The sequence below is a fragment of the Cotesia glomerata genome, linkage group LG6 (assembly GCF_020080835.1).
Source record: "Cotesia glomerata isolate CgM1 linkage group LG6, MPM_Cglom_v2.3, whole genome shotgun sequence".
In the NCBI taxonomy this organism is placed as follows: Eukaryota; Metazoa; Arthropoda; class Insecta; order Hymenoptera; family Braconidae; genus Cotesia; species Cotesia glomerata.
In genome coordinates this window covers 18430266-18454171 of record NC_058163.1, presented here as the reverse complement: position 1 = coordinate 18454171, position 23906 = coordinate 18430266, and the positions used below count along the sequence as shown (strand labels likewise).

At 28.6% G+C, this 23906-nt stretch overlaps 1 protein-coding gene across 2 annotated transcripts in view; it reads left to right on the top strand.

The window, feature by feature from the left end:
* LOC123266666 overlaps positions 1-23906 on the top strand; it is a 77986-nt gene that overhangs the window by 39073 nt on the left and 15007 nt on the right. For both annotated transcript variants that reach the window (XM_044731013.1, XM_044731014.1), the window contains 7 exons: positions 738-1569; positions 2581-2670; positions 3351-3474; positions 3575-3791; positions 5531-5623; positions 5713-6069; positions 8035-8160. In XM_044731013.1, the coding sequence (XP_044586948.1) occupies positions 738-1569; positions 2581-2670; positions 3351-3474; positions 3575-3791; positions 5531-5623; positions 5713-6069; positions 8035-8160 (1839 nt within the window). The remainder of the gene's footprint in view (positions 1-737; positions 1570-2580; positions 2671-3350; positions 3475-3574; positions 3792-5530; positions 5624-5712; positions 6070-8034; positions 8161-23906) is intronic.

Sequence of the window (23906 nt, the reverse complement as noted above, 5' to 3'; positions counted from 1 at the left end):
GTTCAATGCATCGTTTGTTAAAAACGGATTTACTTATTTTTAACAAATCAACATTTTTTGTTTATTAATTTTACTGACAGATTCAATTCTACATTTTTTTTTTAAATAATAATAATAAATATGACATAATTTAGATATTTTTATTTATTTAACGATTTTAAGTGCCTTATAAGAATACATCTTTAATATACTGGCAATAGGTCGATTAGAAGTATGAACGAATAAAAAATTGAGTAATTAAATAAAAAATTAAACTAAGGTCAGGTCATTGAATTAATTTAGATTTATAATTTATAAATCTCTTTTTATCAATGTATCTTTTATTTATGTCAATTTCAAGTGTAAACGTTTTTTTAAACTGTTTTATTTTATTAGACTTTAATTTTTTCTACTTAGAGTAAATCAAAGGATTTTTTTTTAAAGATTTTAAAAGTAATTTCATTATATATGGAATAGTCTTTATAAAAATTATTTTTATTTTTCAAAAAAATTGATCATTTGTTGAACTATTGTTCTTACTTTTATGCCATAAAGTAATTGTTTTCCGAAAAATTATAATAACATTAAGAATCATGGATAACCATTAGAAAATTGCTAATTATAATATAAAGAAATAATAAAAATATGTATATATTATAGTGAGATGCTATAACATAGCATGATATTTTTATTTATTAAAATTAAAGTAGTTAAAAAATAAAAACTGAATATATATAATAAACATTTATTAATTACAGATTGCATTAATTTGGAGATCGTCGATGCGCTCCCCGGGAATCCTCGGTTGGGAGCGCGAAGACGACTATATGGACTGGCGAGAAGTTAAGGAGCATAATCACAGTCATAACCACCATCAACCAACTGGTTCACCATCAACACGTCATAGACGTAAATCCAAAGAAGAATTATCTTTGAGAAAAGAATTTAAAGATTCTTCTTCAACTTCAGTATCTGCTTCTTCAGCCTCTGGATCTGTTTCTGCGTCAGCACCACAACATCATCATCCTCATTATAATAATTACCATAATTCTAATGTGTTTTCGCCTTTACGAGTTCCTACGGAACATCCTGCTGAAGAACAAGAACGAGAAGAAGAAGAACTCCTCCCAAAGCTCCCGGCAATGAGGCTAGATCAACGACACACTAATCGGCATAAAGAAGAAGCTAAGATTGCAATAGACCATTTAATACGACCCAGTTGTCTCGAGTCAATAATTAATAACCGGCATCAACAATTATCGGTAGATGATAATTGTTCACGTGAAATAATAAATAATAATGAAGAAGAATTAGGCAATCTTATAAGCACATTGTTGGTAACTGTTGAACGAAAAATCGAACGAGTTAATCTTGACGATCTTGTGTTTCCTTGTCCTGCGTGTCGAAATATTGACACGGATGATCCGCTACTGGGCTGTAAGTGTGCTGGCACTGAGGAATGTACCAACGAGCACGGTGATAATGAAACGTGTCATTGTGGTGACACTGTTGATAATTGTCACAGCTTTGAAGTTGCCGGAATAAAGCACATTGACAGTGATGATGAGGAAGAAGTGCGGATGGGCTTTGGTGAGTATAATTCTGTACTTCTCTTGCTAAAAAGTATTTTAAATCATCCAATTCACGTTTTACTTTGCATGAGAATAATATACCGTCACGAAAGGTAGAGGTACAAGTGACAATGAAACGGAAGTTAACAGAGTATCATGCGTTTCCGGTTTCTAGTCATACCTCTATACAATTAACTATTTTTAAATGCTTTTTTACCTACTCCAGTACACCAGTTATTTAGCGAACTGAGTTATTAATTTAAAAAGTTTAATGATTAAATTTTTATCATTTCATTCCACTTCCATGCTGTTATAATTTTTATTTCTGGACTATCTGTACTATCTGTGATATCAAAGAGAGTCAAGTAATAAAATGAATGAGAGGTATCGATTGAAGAGTCGCGTGTGCTTGTTGCTCTGATGTAAATGCACATAGTCTTTCTGTTTAAATTGTCGGTGGGAACGCCCCGGCAATTACGCGAATATCATTTTCTTAAAAAGAGAAGGAAAGAAAGAGAAAGACCGGGTGCTGCTGGTAGGTACACCGGCGTAGCGATTGCCATTCAACGGGTGGTCCTCCCATTCTCTCTTTTTCTTTACTCACTTATAAGTAAATCTTTAACTCTATCGTATATGTACATATACTTATATATATATATATATATATATATATATATATTTACAACATAACATCTTATAAAACTTGTGTACTGTCAAGGTAAAGGTTTTGCATTTTGCTATAAGAATATTTATACTTGCTTGTATCTATAGATATTTTAAAAAAATATGCGTATTAATGTTGATGTATTTACCAACACAGTTAGATACAGCTGGTTTCCACTTGTCAGTTTCCAGTTTCCATTTGAGAGTTTAATCACTTCCGCCCTTCAGGCTACACTTTACCCTCATTCTCCACAACTTATATATTTTACATTATCATTCAGATTGTTCAGATACCTCAAGATTACTTTTCATTTTTTAATTTTCAAAATTATTATTATTTTTATTAATATTACTATTATTATTGTAGGTGCGAAAAGACGTACTGAAGCTGAAGTATCAACTCCAAGGAGTATTCATGATTTACCAGAACGTGTTCTCAACTGTCTACGGTTACCAGGTGATTTAAACATCTTCATATCTTCATTTCACGCTTTAACGCTTTATATTTGATAGCTAAGTTGAGTGTCAATTGATTGATGTTTTCTACCATACCGAGTAATTTAAAACCTAAAATAAAAAATATTATTATTAAAAAAAAATATATATATATATATATGAAGATATTTTCGCACGTGCGAGCAAAATGCGCGCAGCTTCTTTTCTCATTATACTGCACATGTATAATATCTTTAGGCACGTGAAGGTTTTACCTACTTACCGCAATCATGATCTTGCTCGCGTGGACGGACGCACCTTTAATGCATCGAAAAACGACAACGATGATGATGATGATAAAAAATTTATAAGAAGTATAATAAGAAATAAAAATAAAGAAGAAGAAAAAGAAGAAGAGAGTATCCAAGTAAAGGCAGCGTGTCAATAAAGTTGAATTCAGGATATGACCCGGATCCCATAGACATCACTGGCAAAGTGCAGTCACTATACGCTGTATACTTTACCGATTATTTTTTTAACGTTAATCGATAATGCACTCACTGTTATGCTACTATATACTGTGTTTGCTATTACTATTATTTTTATACATATAATATGAGAGAAAGACAATCCTTTTATATATACACATACTTATAATACTTTAAGTATCTTTATTACGGTGTTTCTTGTATTTATTTACAGGATATGCGGACGATGTTACTGGGAGACTTGTACTTGAGTTTGAAAATGTCTGTGCCAATGGTAAAGAGAAGATATGTCCTAGGGAAATAGCCTCTTATTTACTCTATCTTTCACGACTTCATAGGTAAATTTCATTTTTATAAATTTATTAAAGGTGTGTCTATGAAAAAATTGAAGAAAAAAATGAAAAATAAATATTAATAAATTTTATTTAAAATTATCAGCTCCGATCGTACCAAGAATGGATGGACGCTAGTGATTCGCGGTGGCAATCATGACGACTTTGATATCCTAGATCGTGCGCTAGTGTTGATACAGGGTAGAGTAAATGTTCGACAAGCTCTTCTATTGCAAAACCAGTGCCTCGACTCTTCAATAGCAGCTACAGCAACAACAACAACAGCAGTAACCGACTCCCAATTTCCACGTAGTCGTGTTAAGGTAATAAAACGTTTCCAATTGATAAAGAGCTAAAGTACAAAAGACCGTATAGTATTATAAATCGATGTTAATAATGAGTCATTATTATTGCAAACGAAAACATACGAAGGATAATTGGCCTTTCTATTGTGAATTTCTGTAGCTATTCAATGAGCTCTGTATTTCCATTTATTTACCCTCGCTATAAAACTACACAACTACTGATTCAAACTATTACTAATGCCTGTCCCTACTCTGTACTCTTTATATTTTGCACGCCTCATAGCGCGAAGCGCGTGAGGTTGTGCTTTATACTCGATTCGTCAAGGTCAAGCAATTTTATAATCTTTAAATGCCTCTATCACAACCATATTACACTTATACAATGATATAAGTAGATGTATACCGAAAAAACACTTTTATTAAACCATCTTTTACTTTCTAAAATCATTTCATGTTGCTATTTTGAAAAAAAAAAACGTTTTGAAAAAAAATTTACGTGGACGTCCGGATGTCACCCCATTTTGGATGTACCAACGATTACTCCCGAACAAATTGATATTTCAAGACCGGACCTTTTTTATTAGTTTAAGAATTCGATGAACATATCAGTGGCCTAGTTTACGTATTTTTTTTTTCAATTGAATTTTTATTAAAATTCACTACGATACAACCGTACAAAGCCAAATGAACTTTTCTTATTTGTCACGTGAAAACTATGGCGCCACTTGATCAAGCTAGATTTTTTTAGACTGCGTGCGCATATGACAAGAAAAAAGGGCGCCGATATTTAAAAAAAAATAAAAAATACTCTGTAAGAAATTACTTAAGGAATTACGAGCACCAAGGCAACTTTTGATAAAAAGCTTGATTTTTTTTTAATATAAAGTTTAAATATGTCTAAACGGATTCCGAAAATTTGAAGGAGATTGCCCGATTATTTAAATAAATAATTAACTTTGAAGTTGAGCAGTTTAACATTGGTCTTATGGGGTAACCTCCAAACATTGATACACTTCTGTATTTTTCTCGTAAAACTCTCGGTGAATATTTTTAAAAAACTTGTGGATGAAAGTAAATATATTAGTGATAAATTTAATTCAAAAAAATTTACACTTGCCCGACTAATTAAAGTGTATTAATTAAAAGAAAGATAAATGCCGCCATTAGCCAATGTTAAATGTATATCTATATATTGAGAAAAATCATATGGCTACTGCTCTCCCCTTACTGCGCTAGAGTCGATACCTATCCCTATACCCACCCCGCCTAGCGCTCGTACTTCCTTAATTATAATTTTTTTAACTTCCCGCTACGAAAATCGAAGATTTTCAAAAATCGGGAAGTTATTGTTTTCACCCCGTTTTGCAAAAACCGAGTTTTCATCAGATCTCGACGTTTGAAGGTCACAGGAAGCTTCCCTGACTATCCCCGCGAGGTTGTCACAGTGTCTGTGTGTGTGTGTGTGTGTGTGTGTGTGTGTGTGTGTGTGTGTGTGTGTGTGTGTGTGTGTGTGTGTGTGTGTGTGTGTGTGTGTGTGTGTGTGTGTGTGTGTGTGTGTGTGTGTGTGTGTGTGTGTGTGTGTGTGTGTGTGTGTGTGTGTGTGTGTGTGTAATAATAATAATAATAATAATAATAATAATAATAATAATAATAATAATATCTCTGTTCACATGGATTACAATACGAATTTACGATGCGTGTAGTACTCGATAAATTGATAATATAATTGATTATATATCCTTTTACATGTTATCTAGATAACGAGCGTTGATGATGCAATTATTAACCGACGTATTCCTTCACGAAAAGACCTGGATTACCACCAACAAGATTGGATTGATTTTTATAAGGTAGCATCAAAAAAGTTGATTGAATTAATATTATTTCTATCTTATTTTATTTTTTTTCTATAATTCAATACTTTGTTTTATCATTTTAGGAATACGACAGCGTGATGTCAGATTGGCAAGCTTACGGACGTCAGTTAGTATTAGAAATGTCAGAGTTAAAAGACTCCGCAAACGTCAGTAGCTCGTTAACACCCCTGAGTCGTTTGTTAAGTGAAGAGACAACTCGGCGAACCTCCAGAAATGCCGCAGAGTGCTTGGCAGTGCTAGAAAAACGTGCAAAAAATGTTTCACACTTGGACTATGTGACACACGCGGTCCAACGTGCCAAACGTCTTATGGAAGAAGTTGGAAACGCAGCAACACGCCTGGAAAATAGTTTTGAGTCTCGTCGTACAACGATAAGAAACTTTGCCGTGTTACGGAGCATCGAGGAGCAAGCTCAAGAGGTAAAGATCGGTTAGATTTAGAATACAATCCTTCTTTTAGATATACATTGTGGATACAGAAAAGGCTTATGGTCCATCGTGTGAGAAAGCCCTGGTTCTCTTTGTCCGCAATTGCAATCTCCATGAGAGAACGTCTCTCTCTCTAAGAGAGTATGCACACATGCAACAGCAGCAGCAACAACATCAGTAGCAGCAACATCAACAGTAGTAAGAGTAATATAGCAACAATATGTATGTATAAGTATAAGAAAGAAAGAAAGAAAGAAAGAAAGAAGGCGAGTGGACTCTGTTGGAAAGCATCGAGTCAGCGTGCTTATATACCTAGCTGTACCTTGATACTATTGTTGTACCCGAACGTTAATGCAAATAAGCTTGAAGCAGCAATGGCTGGAGTATCTTTTCTCTGCATATGCCGGCATCATGACGCCTTATAGGTACCAGTAGCAGTAACTACGAGAGAGACCTTTTGCTGTTTAGTTGCCGTTAACATCTCAGCTCCATGACTAGCTCTTGTCCTCTTATATGTTGACTAGCAAATGTAAGCGGAAAATATGTACACACGACAAAGTAAACGAGACAACAACGACTTGAAAGTGAACAGCAGTAGGAACAACGGCAGACTAAAAGCCGTCACGTATGAATGCCCACATTGTCTATTAATTGGATGATAGAATATACACGATATAGATTTAAGATTGTGTATCAAAAACGTCAGATAAAAAATGTCCATTTTATAATTTGTAACGGGTGATTAATGTGTACCTCGTGTATTGCAATAATTAAACGAGCTATTTTTCATCCTAAACTCATATATTAGGATCATTGAATAGAGTTAAAAATGTTAAGTATATATTATAAAAAAAGGCTTAGTCCCATTGTCGTGGTGCGATAAGACGCCTGGAATCACGAGTCTGTGTATATTATATTCATTGTTGACTGCAGATTGTTATGCAGTCTACTCTAAGAGACAACGAGTATAAAGAGATTGGCTGCTGCTGTTGGAGGTGGTCGCGCAATTCCTAAACCGATATTGCATATAAATAAGCCGGTCACAGGACAGCTCTTGCGAAAGTATTTAATATATATATATATATATATATATATATATATATATATATATATATATATATATATATATATATATATATATATATATTTAGAAAGAAAGAAAGAGAGAGAGAGAAATTTTTTTTTTGTTAATATATATTTATATTCATATCTACAGAAAATTCTAGGTGTACAATAGCTAAGTAAGGGGTGATTTTATTTTTTATTATATTATATTAATACATTCCTATTTCACATACTTGTACGATTAACAAGTTAAGTGCTTATATACAAACGAGTATCGGTACTAATGGCTAAAGTGAGACCGAAGAATCCGGGTTTGAATTATGTATGACATTAGCCGATCATTTTTTATCCCGATGATAAGGTTATATTTTTTAGTTTAATAAATCATTAATTATGAGGACGGTAGAACAGGTCCTCGACACTGCCGGCCCAGTAACCCGAATAACCCTCTCGTTTAATTTAATTTTTGAGCAAGAGTTTGGAATAACCCTGCGGGCTTACGCGGCCTCGTATAGTAATGTCCCTACACATCAAGAACAAGATGAAGATAAAGAAGAAAAATAAAAATAATAAATTTAAAAAGATGAAGACGATGCTTTTTTTCGGGGCCGTGATCCAATTGGTAAGCGAAAACGAGAAAACGAGAGCGTGGGCTTACTTAAGTGTATTATAGATGAGAGTATGTATTGAGCTTCCCTTCCTGATGAATGATATCCATCCCAAACCTAGAATGAAGAAAAATTCAATTCAATCTTATGCTAAATTATTATCATCTTTTTTTTTTTATCACTGAAACGCTTCACTTTAAATCTTTTTTTTCACTTATTTTTACTTTTTATTACTTATTATTAATTTTTTTGTTTTATTTACTTTCATCTTGTTATATTTAAGGTACTTTCGTGGCTTTGCAAGAAGGGAGAGGACATTCTTACAAAGCACGCAAGACACGCGGCCACAACCCTCACAACCGCACGATCACATGAACGGGACTTTGAAAAATTTTACTTTGCATCCATGGTAAGTTTTTAATTTATTTTTATAATTTAAGAGTATTAAGTAGAAGATTTATTTATGCTTTGATTAATACATAAATTTCCAGTTAAGTGTATTTACCAAAAATATTTTTTTTTAGTTTTTAAAAAATATTTTATTATTTTATATTTTACATTTTATCAGTGCTTCCAATATTTATTTTATTTTATTTATTTATTCACTCGCATTCTATATAAATTAAGTAATTTTATTTAATTTATTATTTTGGTTAAAAAAATATAAATGATTTCTATTTATTTTAGAAGAAAAATTTTCTGAAAAAATCTAATCAGAATATAACAAATCTTTGCGTATGTCTCTCCCAAGAATAAACAAAAAAAAATTTTTTTTGTATAATGGATAACAGCTCATTGTTGCATGGCCACGATCCATCACCCTATACTTGAATAGGACTAATGTAAATTAAGAATAAGTTTATATATCATAAGGCGACTGAAAAAATGTAAAATTTTAGACATACTGTTTAACCATCAATATAAATGAATGCGAGAAATAGTGATCTTTATTGATATCTATCGTTAAAAAGCAATAATCAATATTACTATTACTATTAATTTATAATTACTAATTTTTTTAATTTTTAGGAAATATTTTTAAAAAATGAGTAGCAAAAATTTCTATCATTAAATTATAACGACGAGAACAGAAGCTTGAAGTTTATAAAAAAAAAACGAATTTCAGTTTCATAAAATGAAAAACATAATGTAATGTTGAATTCGAATTTTTTTTACATAAATAATTAAAATTTTTTAAAAATAAGTAACATTTGAAGCAATTAAAAATATTTTTAAATCTCTAAATATTTTATTATTCTAAAAGAGTTAATAATTTTTAACATTCAAAAATTTTTTAACTACAAGAATTTCTAAACTAAAATTACATAACAAAAATACAAAAAAGTTTATTTACCCAGTTAGCACAGGTTGACCATCAACTAGGTTGATGTTCAATAGTTTACGTCAACTTTATGTTAACTTCGCGTCAACCGCTGCATTTGCAACAGTTTCCCAGAACTTGACTTTAACTTACACATCAAGTTAGCGTAAATCTATTGCCGGAATTTTCCGAAAGGTTCGCTCAAAGTTAACGCAAAGTTGCAGAAAGTTAACGTTAACTTCACGTCAACTGTTATAAGTATAACTGTTGCTCTACTGTTAGCGTAAACTTTACGTCAAATTCCGGCCGCAGGTTTACGTGAACTTCGTTTCGCTTGTGCTAATAGGGTAAACAAATTTTAGAATTTACCGCGAAATCTACATGACCAACAATTCCTATAACTGTACTCTGTATTACCGACTAAAATCCTTGCGTAATCTCCCCTGATAGCCACCTTACTTATAACTTACTGTTAATCTACTTCCGCAATTTGAAGCAAACTTGACGGAAAGAGTTGGCAAAGCGAGCGATTACCTATTAGTTACCTATAACTTACTCTGCAAATAGACGTCAAAACTTGCTGTACAAGTATTTCCGTCAAATTGTCGTAAAGTTGAAAGGAAATTTAACTACAAGTTTGATTGTTAACTTGTATTCAAGTTGCGGCCGTAGTTTCCGTCAATTTACTTACAACTGTTGTTGAGTGAAGAATCACCGCCAACTTGATGTATAAATTAACCGTAACTGCTGGAAGTCAACACTTACTGAGAAAGCGCTGGCTATCAGGGTCCTTGATGTCATTCCCATTAATTTTAAAATTTAACAAACTGCCTTGTAATATTTCCTAATAATTATAATTTAAATAATGAAACGAGCAAAGAGCGTGTGAAAAATTCGAGTATACTGCTTCGAAAAAAAAAAATAAATAAATAAGGGGAAATGTAAATAAAATGATAATAATAGTAATAATAAAATAAAATGAAAGCTTGTAAAACTGCAAGTTTAAATTGTACGTCTGAAAGTTCTTTGAAGTTGTAAATTGAAATGGGTTTGAGTAGCATATACATAATAGTAATTGTTTGAGGATTTACTCTGATGTAGGGTGTACAGTTGAGAGAAAGGTTTAAAAGACTGGAGGTAAGTTTGGTAATTGCTATATAACTCTCCAACTAGGTACTTACTTATACCAGTTATATATGTAAATAATCGATCGTACCGGGTCATTTCTACTCTTTTATTGCTCCACATATGTTCCAATTGCACTTTTTTTTTATTTATGACTCGCATATGTTATATTTATGTTTTCTATATTATACAATATACATGGATATTATTAATATGAACACTGAATAATAAAACAATTTGATTTAAGAAAACTATACTCTTTAAAATTTCTCTTCTGTTTAAAAAAATATTTTGCTCTCTCAATTCAAGAAATTAACTCTTGGATGAATAATATCAAATTTTACTTTGAAGAATTTCACTCAAATAAAGCATTTGAATATTTTTAAACGAGATACATATATATTTGTCTTTATAGTTTCGTTCTCTTCGATTAAGACAAGTTATAAAATCTGTTCAAGATAAACAGAATGTGTACATATCTATTACTTTCTCTTAATTAAAAAAAAAAGGTCTTAAATAATTTTTGTAATTTGTTAAAGCAAAAATTTCGCTATCTTAAATAGCTCCATCATTTGAAAATTTAGTAACTGACATTTCTTAAATTTTTTAAAACTTGTTTCAATATAAGAAAAAAGTGTACACCCCTAACTTATACAAATTTTTTTTTGTATAACTGTGTGAAAAGTAACTGTGTTTGAAAATGGAACAGTCTTTATGAAAGAAGAAATCACTACTTGAAGAAGAAATAAACAACTTAAGGGCGGTGTCTGGAAAAGTCAAGGAATTTGAATCTTAAAAAATTTTTTAGTCAATTTATCAGTATTATTATTATTATTATTATTATTATTATTATTATTATTTAAAATATTTGAAGACATATGCGTAAGCAATTAAACCAACTTGTTGAGGAAATTAAAGTTATTAAAAATCAATTCTTTTTCTTAACATGTTATTCTTTCCATGCTCGTTAACTGTCCTGTAAATGATAGATGATATTATTTAACTTCTCTAATTTCTATTTTTTAAAGTTTGTATAATAATTAAAAAGCATTATAGAAATAATTACTATACAAGGTGAACATCCATATCGACATTGTTTATTGTAAATTACACTGTAAAAAGTTTGCAAGTGGATGATTTTTAATTGATTCAATTCCTCCGGAGTGAAATTTACAGCGAAAAGGATTTAATTTATCTTATTTAAAAAAACTCCGTGGAGTCAATTGTTTTTTTTTTTTTTTTTTTTTTTGATTGAATAAAAATAAAAAATATTTTCTATTTATTTAAAAAATACTTATTGAAAGATTTAAAAAATCAATGTAATATTTTTCCCTATTTTCATTACAAATAATTTTTAACTTATTGACGAAATCATTATAGTTTTTGAAAATTGTTATCGATTGAATTTGATTCTATGAAGATACTTTCAATTCACAATAGTTAGCGACCAGGGAAACAAAGATCTTAATCGAAGAATCGTGAACCAAAAAAATTAATTTTTGAAACCAGATACTCGATTTTTTTTTTCAAATAATTTCTTTTTATTGAAAAATTAATATCTCGTAAAAGGGGCGCGTAGATATTTTTTAGTTTTTCAAACTCATCGCAGTTCTTAACGGATCATTTTATTATTTATTGTGCAATGATAAAAAAATAAGATAGCGATAGATGGCAACGAAAACCTTCGCGTGTCCTGAGACGTTTAAGCTGACAGAACGACCGGCCGGATTACGTTTGTTCTGGTGACCCGATTACGTCCGTTAGCACGTTCAACGTGTCGTGGGTGTGTCGGTACATGCCACGGGAGCTAAAATGTTTAGTTATTGTTATTGTTTTATGTATCTCATCGACTAAATAACGTTATTTAATCCATTAATTAAAAAATTATAATTTCTAATTTATAATACATATATATATATATATATATATATATATATATATATATATATAATGATACATCAAATCCATATTAAGTAATAATTGGATTTGCTATTTGTCCTGTACCTGTAATTCAATCCTCAATTACGTCTTGTAGTAAAAAGTAAAATAACTTTTGATAACGATAAATTATAAATTATTTATTTATTTATTAGATTTAATACTTTTATAGACATTTGAAAGTTAAGAATAAATAGGTTATATAATTATAATTTCAATAATCATTATGAAACAATTTTAATTACAAAGTATAAATAGTTTTATTTTTAAGGCTATGAAAAAGCGTTTGAAATGAGCGCATTGGGTTATCGATTTAACATGTTACCGTGTCAGATAAAATAAGTCCGAAATAACTCTTTTTTTCTCTTCCTTTACACTTTTAATATATGACCAATATAAATGCTAAATAATTTTTATTTTTATTTTATTGAAAACATAGTTATTATTATGATAACGATCTATACGAAAAAAAATGATTCATATAACGGAATTGGTGATTTATATTCATAAGTTTTGATGTTGAAAAAAAAAAATATGGAATTCTTTTTCCAAGTCAATAAAAAAAGCTTAAATTATTTACAAATGCCACAGTAGTGATTTGATTTTGTTTTTAATTATTCTCGTTTGAAAAAAAATTTTTATGTACTTGAAATCAGTTTTAGTTTGATTTTTTTTTTTTTTTAAATAAGTATTTATCCAAAGTAAACTTGTAAATCTCTTAAATTAAAATAATACTTTATTTGATAACTTAAGGTATCAGTTGTCAGTTTTATTTGAAAATTTTTCTGAATCAAAAACAATGTTTATAAATTGACATACTATCCTACTTAAATAAATTATTTCGGTTGCATTTATGTCGCATACAAAACTAAAAATTGAACCTAAAAATGCTGTAGTATACTTTGAAGAAATTGTAGAGACATTGAGACTAATTAAAAATAAAAACAGTGTTACATTAAAGTCGAACAGTACGTTTTGAGTTTCTAATTCGACGTAACTTATTACAAAGTTTACATTTCGCAATCGAATTTTTGTTATAAAATTTATTATCTTCTTAATCAGAAAAATAATTTTAAAAACTGCAAATAATTTTCAAATTATACCCACGAATTTTAAAATTTTATAAATGTGCATTGATTAAAATTCGAATTAATCTTTATCTATTTATTTATAAATTCAAAAAAATGATAAATGATGGCGACTTTTGATAACATTATTGTAAACAACAAAAAAATTCCATATTTTTTCCATACTGTTTGATAAAATTATAAGAATAAAGTTTTAAGTAACCTTCAAGTATATTTTAAAATGTTTATTCATAAATATTTTATCACTTTAAAATAAAAAAAAATTGAAATTTTTTGTTTGTTAACAAGTTCAAAGTCATAATAAGGATCTTGAAAATCGGTTTTTTTTAATTCATTAAATTTTAATAATACTCGAGAGGACACTTGACTCGGAAGCGTAGAAACTAAGTGTGTTAAAAACTAAGAACCTCCAATACATAAAACAGCAAAGAGCATTTTACTGTAAAGTATTGGACCTTCTAAAAGTAATTAACTCTTTAAGTACGATCTTGACTAATCTAAAGTGTGATAACAATTAACTGGTTTTTCCACTTAACTTTCAAAACATTATTTGTCCGTGTTATGTAAATGAATTTCCGCAAAAATTCAAAGAAATTTTTGTTATGTTTCTTATTATTATTTTTATTATTGTAAATATAAATATCGCTATTTAATGTAAAATCAGTCTTTAAAGAATAAAAAGGAGTCACAACAAATTGTTATTCGTAAAACGAACTCTAAACGGAGGTAGAACATAAGTAAAATATAAGTGTACGGTGAAGAACGTCTAGTCATCATTAAACCGCGTTCTCTCACGCATGTATCGCTTTACAAGTCCTGCGTACAAATTAGTGGAAAGGTTAACTGTATCCCTCGTTCGATTATAAATAATGTTTTTGTCATACGTTGTTACTCAGCGTGTCAAATGCTTTAAATTTCTGTTGATGCTCAGATTGATGTTTAAATTTATTGCGAATATTTTATTAACTTGTTACATACCCTCGCATTCTAACGAATTAACTTATTCTTTATTCTTATTCCATGTACTAGCTGCCTTAATTCTACCTATTACATAAAGCTTATTTATTTTTCCCACGTTATGTTTTTATACTATGAAATAAATTACTCGATATATATAACTGGAAGTATCAAATGGAAGTAAAGGAATTAAAAAAATTTATACAAGTATGTCGAGTCTCGTACATAGTTGTAATTTGTATTAATGTATTAAGGTATCAAGTTGACGATATTGTATACATTTAATACTCATACTCTGGAGATAAAATCCAGCCTTCGGGTTTACAAGTAATAAATGAAAAGGAGTGCCTTTCGAAATAATCTGTGCATGCGTTTACTTATTTTTCACACCTACCGATCTTGCTAAATTGACATGCGATGCCACGTGACTGTGTACAAGCTTCAGACTCTTTAATAATTTTATATTTAAAATTTATTTTAAGTAAATAAATACATACTTTTATTTTTAGTTTATAAGACGTGTCAGACAGATTTTTAATTTAAATGATTCACTTTATTAATTTATTTCATGCTAAACCGTTTATGGTAAATAATTTACTTTTTTATGAGAAGTTGGAACTGAGTTGATTTTAATTAAAAAAAACTTGGCTCTATATTTTTTTTTTTTTTTAGTTTATTTTTTATATTTTTACACTCTGTTTGTAGAGAAAAAAAGTTCAACAAAATTATTATTTTACTGAGTAAACAAAAATCTCTGATTAGTGATAACTTGATGTTGGCTCAACATTTTTGTTAAAAATTCTATGGAATCAAATTTTTAAGTATATGGATTATTATAATGCAAGATTATTAATTAATTATTCGATTTTTTAAAAGAATTATTTGAAGAATTTTATAAATTATTTAAACTAATATAAATTTTGAATACTACTCATTTTTTTTTAGTTAAAGTGAAGATAGTTAAAAAAAAAAAGGCCATTCGGCAGCCGAAATGGAAGTAGATTTCATGATGAATAATAAAAATACTACTAGGGTTGCATACGAAAAAAAAAAAAATAAATTTCTGTTCGATTAAACAACAATGACGTCAAAACGAATGCAAAAGTAAAATTTCATTAAATCTATTTGAGAAAGCAGGTGATTTTTGGCCTAGACTGATAATGAGGTACACAAATTAAAGCTTATTTAATAAGCTTTCAGATGCCATTCATAGAATTTTGATAAGATATCGCGTTCAATTGTAATTGCACGAAAATACGGTAAAAGTGAAAATTTTTGCGATTTTTGAAAATTTTTGAATTGCTATTATTCCTAAACTATTTAATTTGGAGAAATAAATAAGTACACAAATTGAAGCTTATTAAATAAGCTTTCAAATGCAATTTACAGAAATCCTATGGGATGTCACGTTCCATTGTTATTGCACGGAAATAAGGTAAAAGTGAAAATTTTTTGCGATTTTTGAAAATTTTTGAATTGCTTTCATTTCTAAACTAATCGACAGATTTGGCTCATCTTAGAACTTAACCTCGGAAATCGTCCTAAGAATAAGTATGTTACGTTTCATTGAGATCCGTACAGAATTACGAGTTAGAGAAGAGACAATGCCGATTATATCGTATATATATATATATATATATATACATATATATATATATATATATATATATATAAATACATACATATATAAACTTTTGAACCATATGCATTTTCTAAATCCGCTTGACGAGCTGAGTCGAAATATAGCAAAATTTTTCAAAAGTTCCGTCATGAGGACCAATGCAATAGTTAGATTTCTATGAAATCTACTAAAAAATACATAAGGGTCCAAGCCAGGATTCGAACCTAGATTTTTCAACTAGCCGGTCTCAACAGCTGGTCCCTGCAATTGCAGCTTTGTATTTCTCTCCTAAACAAAGAAAAATTTTGAAAAAAACGCTCTGCTACGTAATAAATTTTTTAATGATCTATTTCGCAGTAGAGCGTTTTTTTCAAAATTCTTATTTGTTTAAAAGAAAAACATAAAACTGCAATAGCTTTATAATCATGAGTGCAATAAGAATAGTACCATTTCTCGCAGTGAGTGTGACGCGAGAAAAATAGGGGACCGGCTGTTTGCAAAACTCATATAACATGAAGATGAATTTAGTACGTAAATTAATATGAGTTGTGAATAAAAATATTATTTTGCAAAAAGATTATACAGATCATAATGGCAATCAAATAAAAATAAAAAATAATTTTTATTCCCCTAAAATTAAAACGTTCATTCAAAAATGTTATTAAAGTTTTTAATATTTACACGACTGTTAAAACTTGAAATAAGTTGCGATTTTTGTAGTTTAAATCATAGAAAACTGTTGTGTGGGAGGTACTGGGTTCGATCTTACCGTAAACCTTAATTATCTAATGATTAATTGTCAAATGTTTCTAATCATAATGATTTTTTACATTAAACTTCATTATTGCTAGTCCATTATAATATAGACTTTATAACTCATTTTTTTAATAACAAAGATTAATTTATTAAAAACTCATGTTCATTTTGAAATTTAAAAGATTTCATACTAAGGAAAGTTTATAAAATAAATTTATATCAACATTATTTTCTAATTTTCAATAAAATAATTCCAGTGTTAAAAATTTTAAAATTAAAAAGCAATTTTTTTTATTAAAAATAACCAAAACATTTTAGTTAATTTTAAATATCGGTGAGTTGAATACATCATAGCAAAAAAAAATAGTAACTTTCTTCAGTTTGTATTATAATTTATATCAATAGTTGATAGTAACGTTGCCATTATCATTAATAACAATAACAGTAGTAGATAATTTTTATTTTCTACCGACAAATAGAAACTTTTATTTCAAATAGTTTTTTTTATCAAATATGTATTATTTTGACGTGATAGTTGAAATTAAAGTTTAAACTATATTTTTTTCTTATAGAAAATAAAAAAAAATTTTATAGAAGCTTTTCGAGCGAAATTAGTCAAATACAAAAACTAAAATAACTTAAATTAACACGGTTAACTTACTAACGAACTAAGTGTTATAAATTAATAAGACCAGTATTTGCATAATTAATTTAATAGTCGATACATAAATCATGTATTTCGATAAATCAGTTTAAAATAATTTAACACATGAAAAAATCATACCGTAGAAAATTATTGCGGTTTTTAGTTTCGGTGATCAAATTCGTTATTTTTATCAGCTAACCAAGGACCATTTTACGGTAAAAATATTAACAATAAAAAATGATTCATTCCAGACTTAAAAGCGATGCATTTCTTTATTTAGAATTCACTAAATGTCTCTATAAAGCGAAAAATCAAAAAGTATTATCAATAAAAAAACTAAATTAAGTATCGATAAACTTTTTCTAAACTCAAATGCAGTAATAAAATTTTTAAATTATTACAAATATTTTAATTTTTTATTTGCCAATAAAGCAACAGACGAAAATAGTACAGCTTTTATCAGCAGGAACAATCTAATTCCATAAAAAAAGAAATAAAAGCTATATAAACTGTTAATATTCATTTCTCTAAATTGATTTTCTATAAATAAAACGTTTTATGAGTGTAATGTCAGTGAACTTTCGTGCGCGGTTAACATTCCAATTCCAGTCTACTAGCCTGGGGTAAAAGGACAAACTTGAGTTATATATACCATTTTTTTTAACTCTTTAACAAACAACTTGTGCAGCTATGCATTGCACGCTCGATTGCTACTTTTTCTCCAATCTAGGAAATCTACCGGAGAGATTTATACACCTTATACATTTAAATTCTTTTACGATTATTAAACAAAAGGTTTTCTCTAGTATAAGTATTATATTCTTCAAAACGTATATAAAATATAATTAAACTTTACGATCAATCTTTATACGTTAATTACAAACTCTTATCATCAATAACTTAATCACATCAATAAATATCATAAACTTAATATATCATACTTATACACTTGCTAATAGTAAGTTACACTTGTACACTTGTACACTTGTACTCTTGTTAATAGTAATCTACTGACCCACTTGCTTCATTTTGCATTAAATCCTTTTTTAAGCTAAGCGCAATGTTTGTATAGAAAAAAACTTTTAAGATTAAGATAAAAGGATAAATGAAATTGGTAAAATAAAAAAGAGAAATGTAAGTATGCATATCGTAAAAATATTGAAAGCAGGAAAACTATTAACATTCTTATTATTTATAGTGGTTAATGGTTCATTTATTAATTACCGTCAGAAAAAAAAATTTAATAATGCTGGTTATAAAAAGTTTATTTCCAATAAAACGTAATTTCCGGAATTAATAATAATTATTATTGTTTACTAAATAAAATTAACTAATTGATAGAAATTACAAGCGCTAACTTGTTATGTGCATGCATTAGAACGTTTACTTGATGCGAACTACTACCAGGTCTCCAGATTATTGCGTGAACTTTAATTAATTAAATTCAAGATTATGAGTGTTTCAAATCAGATGTAGACTTTTGGATTGAAAATATTTTTTGTCCTTGATTATTTATTATCTCTAGAATCAATTAACAAAATTTTTATTTGTAAACAATTACAACAATTTATCTTCTTAATATTTGACTAGGTAAAACAATTTATTAATATTTTTACTATAAAATTTTCTCAGACGATTTATTCTAGTATTTTTATCTTCAGTAGTCTACCGACCAATTATTTATCAAGAATGGAAACGATTTATGCTAAAAGTTTGATTTCAACTCTAAAGAACTTTTAGAGTTTTTATTATCAGATTTATTCGTAAAATGATAAAAACTTTATAAAAACTACACTCCAAGTCTTAAAGCGTCTTTTAAAGATCTCACAAATTGATTTATATAATTTATCAGTTTACACACAGAGCAAAATATTTTCAAAACAATATTTCTCAATTAAGTTAATTTTTTTTTATCAGAATCATGTTTTTATTCTAAGAATTTATTGACGTGAAAAATTATGCTGTAAAAGATAAATCTTTTTATTAGAATAAATCTGCAACTAATTAAAAAAAATTATTTTAAACGATTCTTGAAAGAATTACTACTTTTTAATAATGGGTTTTCTTCTTGGTGTAATTATCACATAGCTTTAACACAGAACATAACAATTATTCAATCATAGTTAATTTTACTTACAGAATTTTATTATAAAAACATCTCGACATGACAATAATCAATTACTACAGCTTAATCATCTGTCAAACATTAATTGAAAGATTTTTACATTTTATAGAAGTAGTTAGTGATGTTAATTAAATATTTAATTTTAATTTTATATCAAAAAATAATTAGCAATATAATAATTTTGATTATTTTGCCATTTAGTATATCATAGTTGCTAAAATTGCGCAAAATTATTTTTTAAATAATATAGTTGGTTAAAAATTTCATTTTTTTTTTTTTTTTTAATTTGTTTAAAGTCGCATAAACTTCTAAGGTCATGAGCGACTACGGTAGGGGGTAAACTTTTGAGATTGGAACTCGTTTTATTTTTTGGGCTGAGCAGAATAATACACTTAAATATTTAAAATATTCATTGGTGTACGCCGGACTCGAACCCGGTCCAATGATTTGGTAAGCAAGGGCCGGATCCGATAGGGCTACTGCGCGCCTAAATTTCATTGTAATCATAATTTGGTATGTTTTTTTTATCTATGTGTAAATGTGAGTTATTTTAAGTGTATTGCTGATTCATAAATAATATGAAATAGTTCTTATAAATATAAATTGACTCAAGTTTGAAATAAAAATCAAAAGTTTATAATTTAAAAATATTTTTTAAATTAATTATCTACTATTTATAAAATTTATCAAATAAAAAATATTTAATATAAAATATAACTACTTTTAAAAGTTTAAGAGAAAAATGTATTATAAAAACTCGAAAAAAATAATTGAATTGCTATTATAGATTCTTGACAAGAATTTTAGCCAGATTTGAATTTCCTTAAGCTTAAATTAAATTTATCGAAGAAAGTAACAAATTTCCTTTGAAATCAATGACAATTTTCGACATTTTTTCATAAATAAAACTTTTTAAATCTACGCAACTACTACGTTTTCGTTAAAAAAAGAAATGAAGAAGAAAATATGATTCTTTATCGAAGTAAACTCTTTTTTTTCGCGCGTCCATCCAGCAAATCGATGATGTAATTAGCAATTTGTCTAACTCCTTATTTTTTAGAGGGTGATTTTTTAACATTTTGATGTAGCCATAATCGAATTATAAATTATTTGAATGATTCAAACCTAAATATTATATCTCTATTAGATAATAATAATATTCTGGTTTTTTAAAGTGATAATAAATTTTGAACTAATTGTTTTTTTCGTACAAATAGAAGATTCTCTAAAATGGAGTTAGACAATTTGCTAATTAGAACGTCGAAATACATAATTAAAATTTGTAAACCAATAAATTGATTATTAAATTAAATCTTATTGGATTCTTCACCGATTTCTTCCCTAAAACAAACAAACAAAATTATTAGGTATTCAATATTTATAATAAAAAAAAAAAATAATAAAATGTACGTACAATTTTAAAATCAGTTATCAGTACATAAAAAATTATGTAACAAAAGCTATTAAAAACAAAGCATAATTTATTATTTAAAAAAAATCTATAAACCAGTAGAGAAAGGGTTAGAGGGAAAATTACCCAAGTTATTATATTAAGTGCTAATACTATTGTACATACATACATGCATGGAAATATGTCCATATATAATATATTACATTACATAGAGTATACGGTGGAATCGGATTGAACGAATCGACTTAACTTACAAGTTAGTAAAGCGGGGAACGTAAAACGCACACGGCATTGGAGCGTCGGTACGATCTCAGCAGTAGGCCAACAGCGTTCGTGCCGAACTCTTCCATTCCATACTATTCGTATCTATACGTCGGTTATTTTCTACAATTTTATCAAATTAAACTATAATTATATTTAATAATAACATACATATTTTCATTAAAATTATTTACACCATTTAATTATTCAAATTGATTATTATTATATTTACAAGGTGTCACTTTGAAATAAGTTATCAAAATTTTAAAAGTGCTGGTTAAAAATTGTTGTTATACCTGATAAAGTTCTAAAGAATTTTTTAGTAAAAAAGAATTGAGTAATAATTTAAAAAAATGAATTAGAAGTTAGAAGCTAGCAGTGAAGATGATCAAACACGATGACCTGTAACTGATGACTTTCCAAAGGGAGAAGATTACTTTCACTTTCCAGAGTACTAGTGATCTGTAAGAATTGAAAAAATTGATAATAATAGCAATAATAAGAATAATTGCGAGTGGATAAAAATCAAAATTCCTGAATAATGTCAATACAACAATAACAGACTTGAAAAAATGTAATAAATAAATGAAGAAATTACATGTGCTTACCATTCTGAATGTTGATAACAGAGGAAGAGAGTGATAATAACGGCAGTTGCCGTTTACTTTCGTTTCATCGTAAATCTGAAGTAACCAGTGATAATGACGTTATCAGTAGCATTACTGTTGGTGACAATCGTCCCAACAATAACAGCTCAGCATCAGAGAAAAATCCTATGGAAGTGCCGATTACGAGTTTTGCCGAAATTCCATCGGCATACACATACAAAGTCAGCGAGGAAGCGGAAAAAAGACGATCACGTGCGACAAAAACAAATTCGCTGAACAAGCAAAAGAGTAAAAATAAATTATCGCGATCATCTTCAATTGGACTGCCGGTGGAGGCAGACATTAAAGGCACTTCGATATTTGTAAAATTGTTTCCGGATAAATTGAAGAAAGTTCTGACATCACATTTGAGTTATGACGAGTCTTACGACGTTGTGGACAGTATTGTTCCGCTAAAGTATGAAGTTAAGTTGGACAGTCACGGGGATTGTGATTTGGTATTTAGTGATGAAAAGTATTGTAAAAATAAAAATAGTCATAGTAATAGAAAATGGTTAGGTAATGTTGATGCCAATGGTTATAATGTTAATACTGAAGACGATAACGAGTGTGTCCTTCTTGGTCTTCGACCCCTAGAGGTTGATGCACTGAGTCTTGTCACGGTGACCCCAACCCAGTCGACGCCCCCAGCATCGGCATTTCCTCTACCGCGTAGGATCTGTGAAAAATCCACGAGAAGGGACCGCGAACGCGCGAGAATTCTTAAGAGACGCAGGATCAATCTTAGATCTACCTCCGAGCCTGTAAGTTTTTTTTTTTTTAATGAATGCTTGGAATTATCGGTAATTAATTACGAGAGTGAGTTATTTCAGTGAAGAGGATAGTTAAGGTGTGATTGTTTGATTTCATTTTAGGAAAAAAATGAAAAACATTGAAGATTCTAATGAGAGAACCGGGTAGACCAGGGTTACAGATTTTTTAATGAAGAAATTTTGAACTTAGGATTAAGAAATGACTTTTTGATGAAATTTTAACCAAAAGTTTTTTTTTATCGAAAGATAAATATATTAATAATTCACTACCAAAATTTCAGATCAATTGACCGCACCGTTTTTAAGTAATTAATTTTCGAAATTGCATCTTTTACACGTAGAAGTATAGAGAGATAGTAAAGTTAGTATGAAATCTTTGGCCCACTCGAGTGGTGCGGAAAAATTTAGAAAGGATCGAGTTGAAAATTTCTAAAATTTTACTTTATTATTATTTTGAAATTAATGTTCAGGTTTTTTTTTTTTTTTTGTAATTCAGAAATAATAAAAAGAAGAGTTTAATTCCAGCTTAGAAATATAAAAATTCATTTTAAACATAGGGGTAGAAATAAAAAATTGATTATTTATTTGTGAATTACTCAGAAATAAAAAGTAGACAATTATTTTTCATTCAATATTTGAAAATCGAGGTGATTATTTAGTTCGTAATAAATTATTATTAAAATCAGTATTTGAAATTAAAAATCAATCTGAATACCAATTAATTATTTTAATGTATCATTTGTTACCCTGGTCACGATTGATATGTCGAGTTCCAAGATTCCATTCCCGAGTGTTGTAAAATAAGAGCAATTTTTAATGGATTTAGTTTCATTTAAAATGATGTCAATAAGAAAACACAAAAGCTTACGTAAACGTTAAAGCACTTTTAAGGTATTCGACCTGGATTCTCAGCCCATGTATACATTGCATAAATATTTAATACGCGCACGTAAACATATACACTCAGTTTATCTATATATGTTTTAGTTGGAGAGTATTTTTTTAAATGAGAAACAATTAGTTAAGAATAGCTTATAAAAATAGAAGACAAGAGTTGACTTTAATATCCATTCTTGGCGCATTAGCTCCTAAGCACGCGATATAATATGACGAATTCTTTTTGTTCCTTTTTAAATAACACTGCGCCATTTTTAAATTTTGTGCTGTCATGTATTTAAATCCCTACCTATAAACCACAGATTATTCACTTAAAAATACTTTATTATTAAAAATAATAACTAAAAAAAAGAAAATAATTAATTATTTAAAAATATACTGGTGTTTTCCCAACAATTTATTTCTACTCCGATAAAAAATGTCTGTTTATACAAATAAAAATAAAAAATACCTTGAATTGCATTTGAACTCACAACTTTGAGTTCACTGCTAACTCGCATGCGTACAAAATATTTAAAGAAGCAAATTCTTAATATAAAAAAAGGATAAAAATAAACATGAAATTTCTTAACACGCCGTCAGTATATTT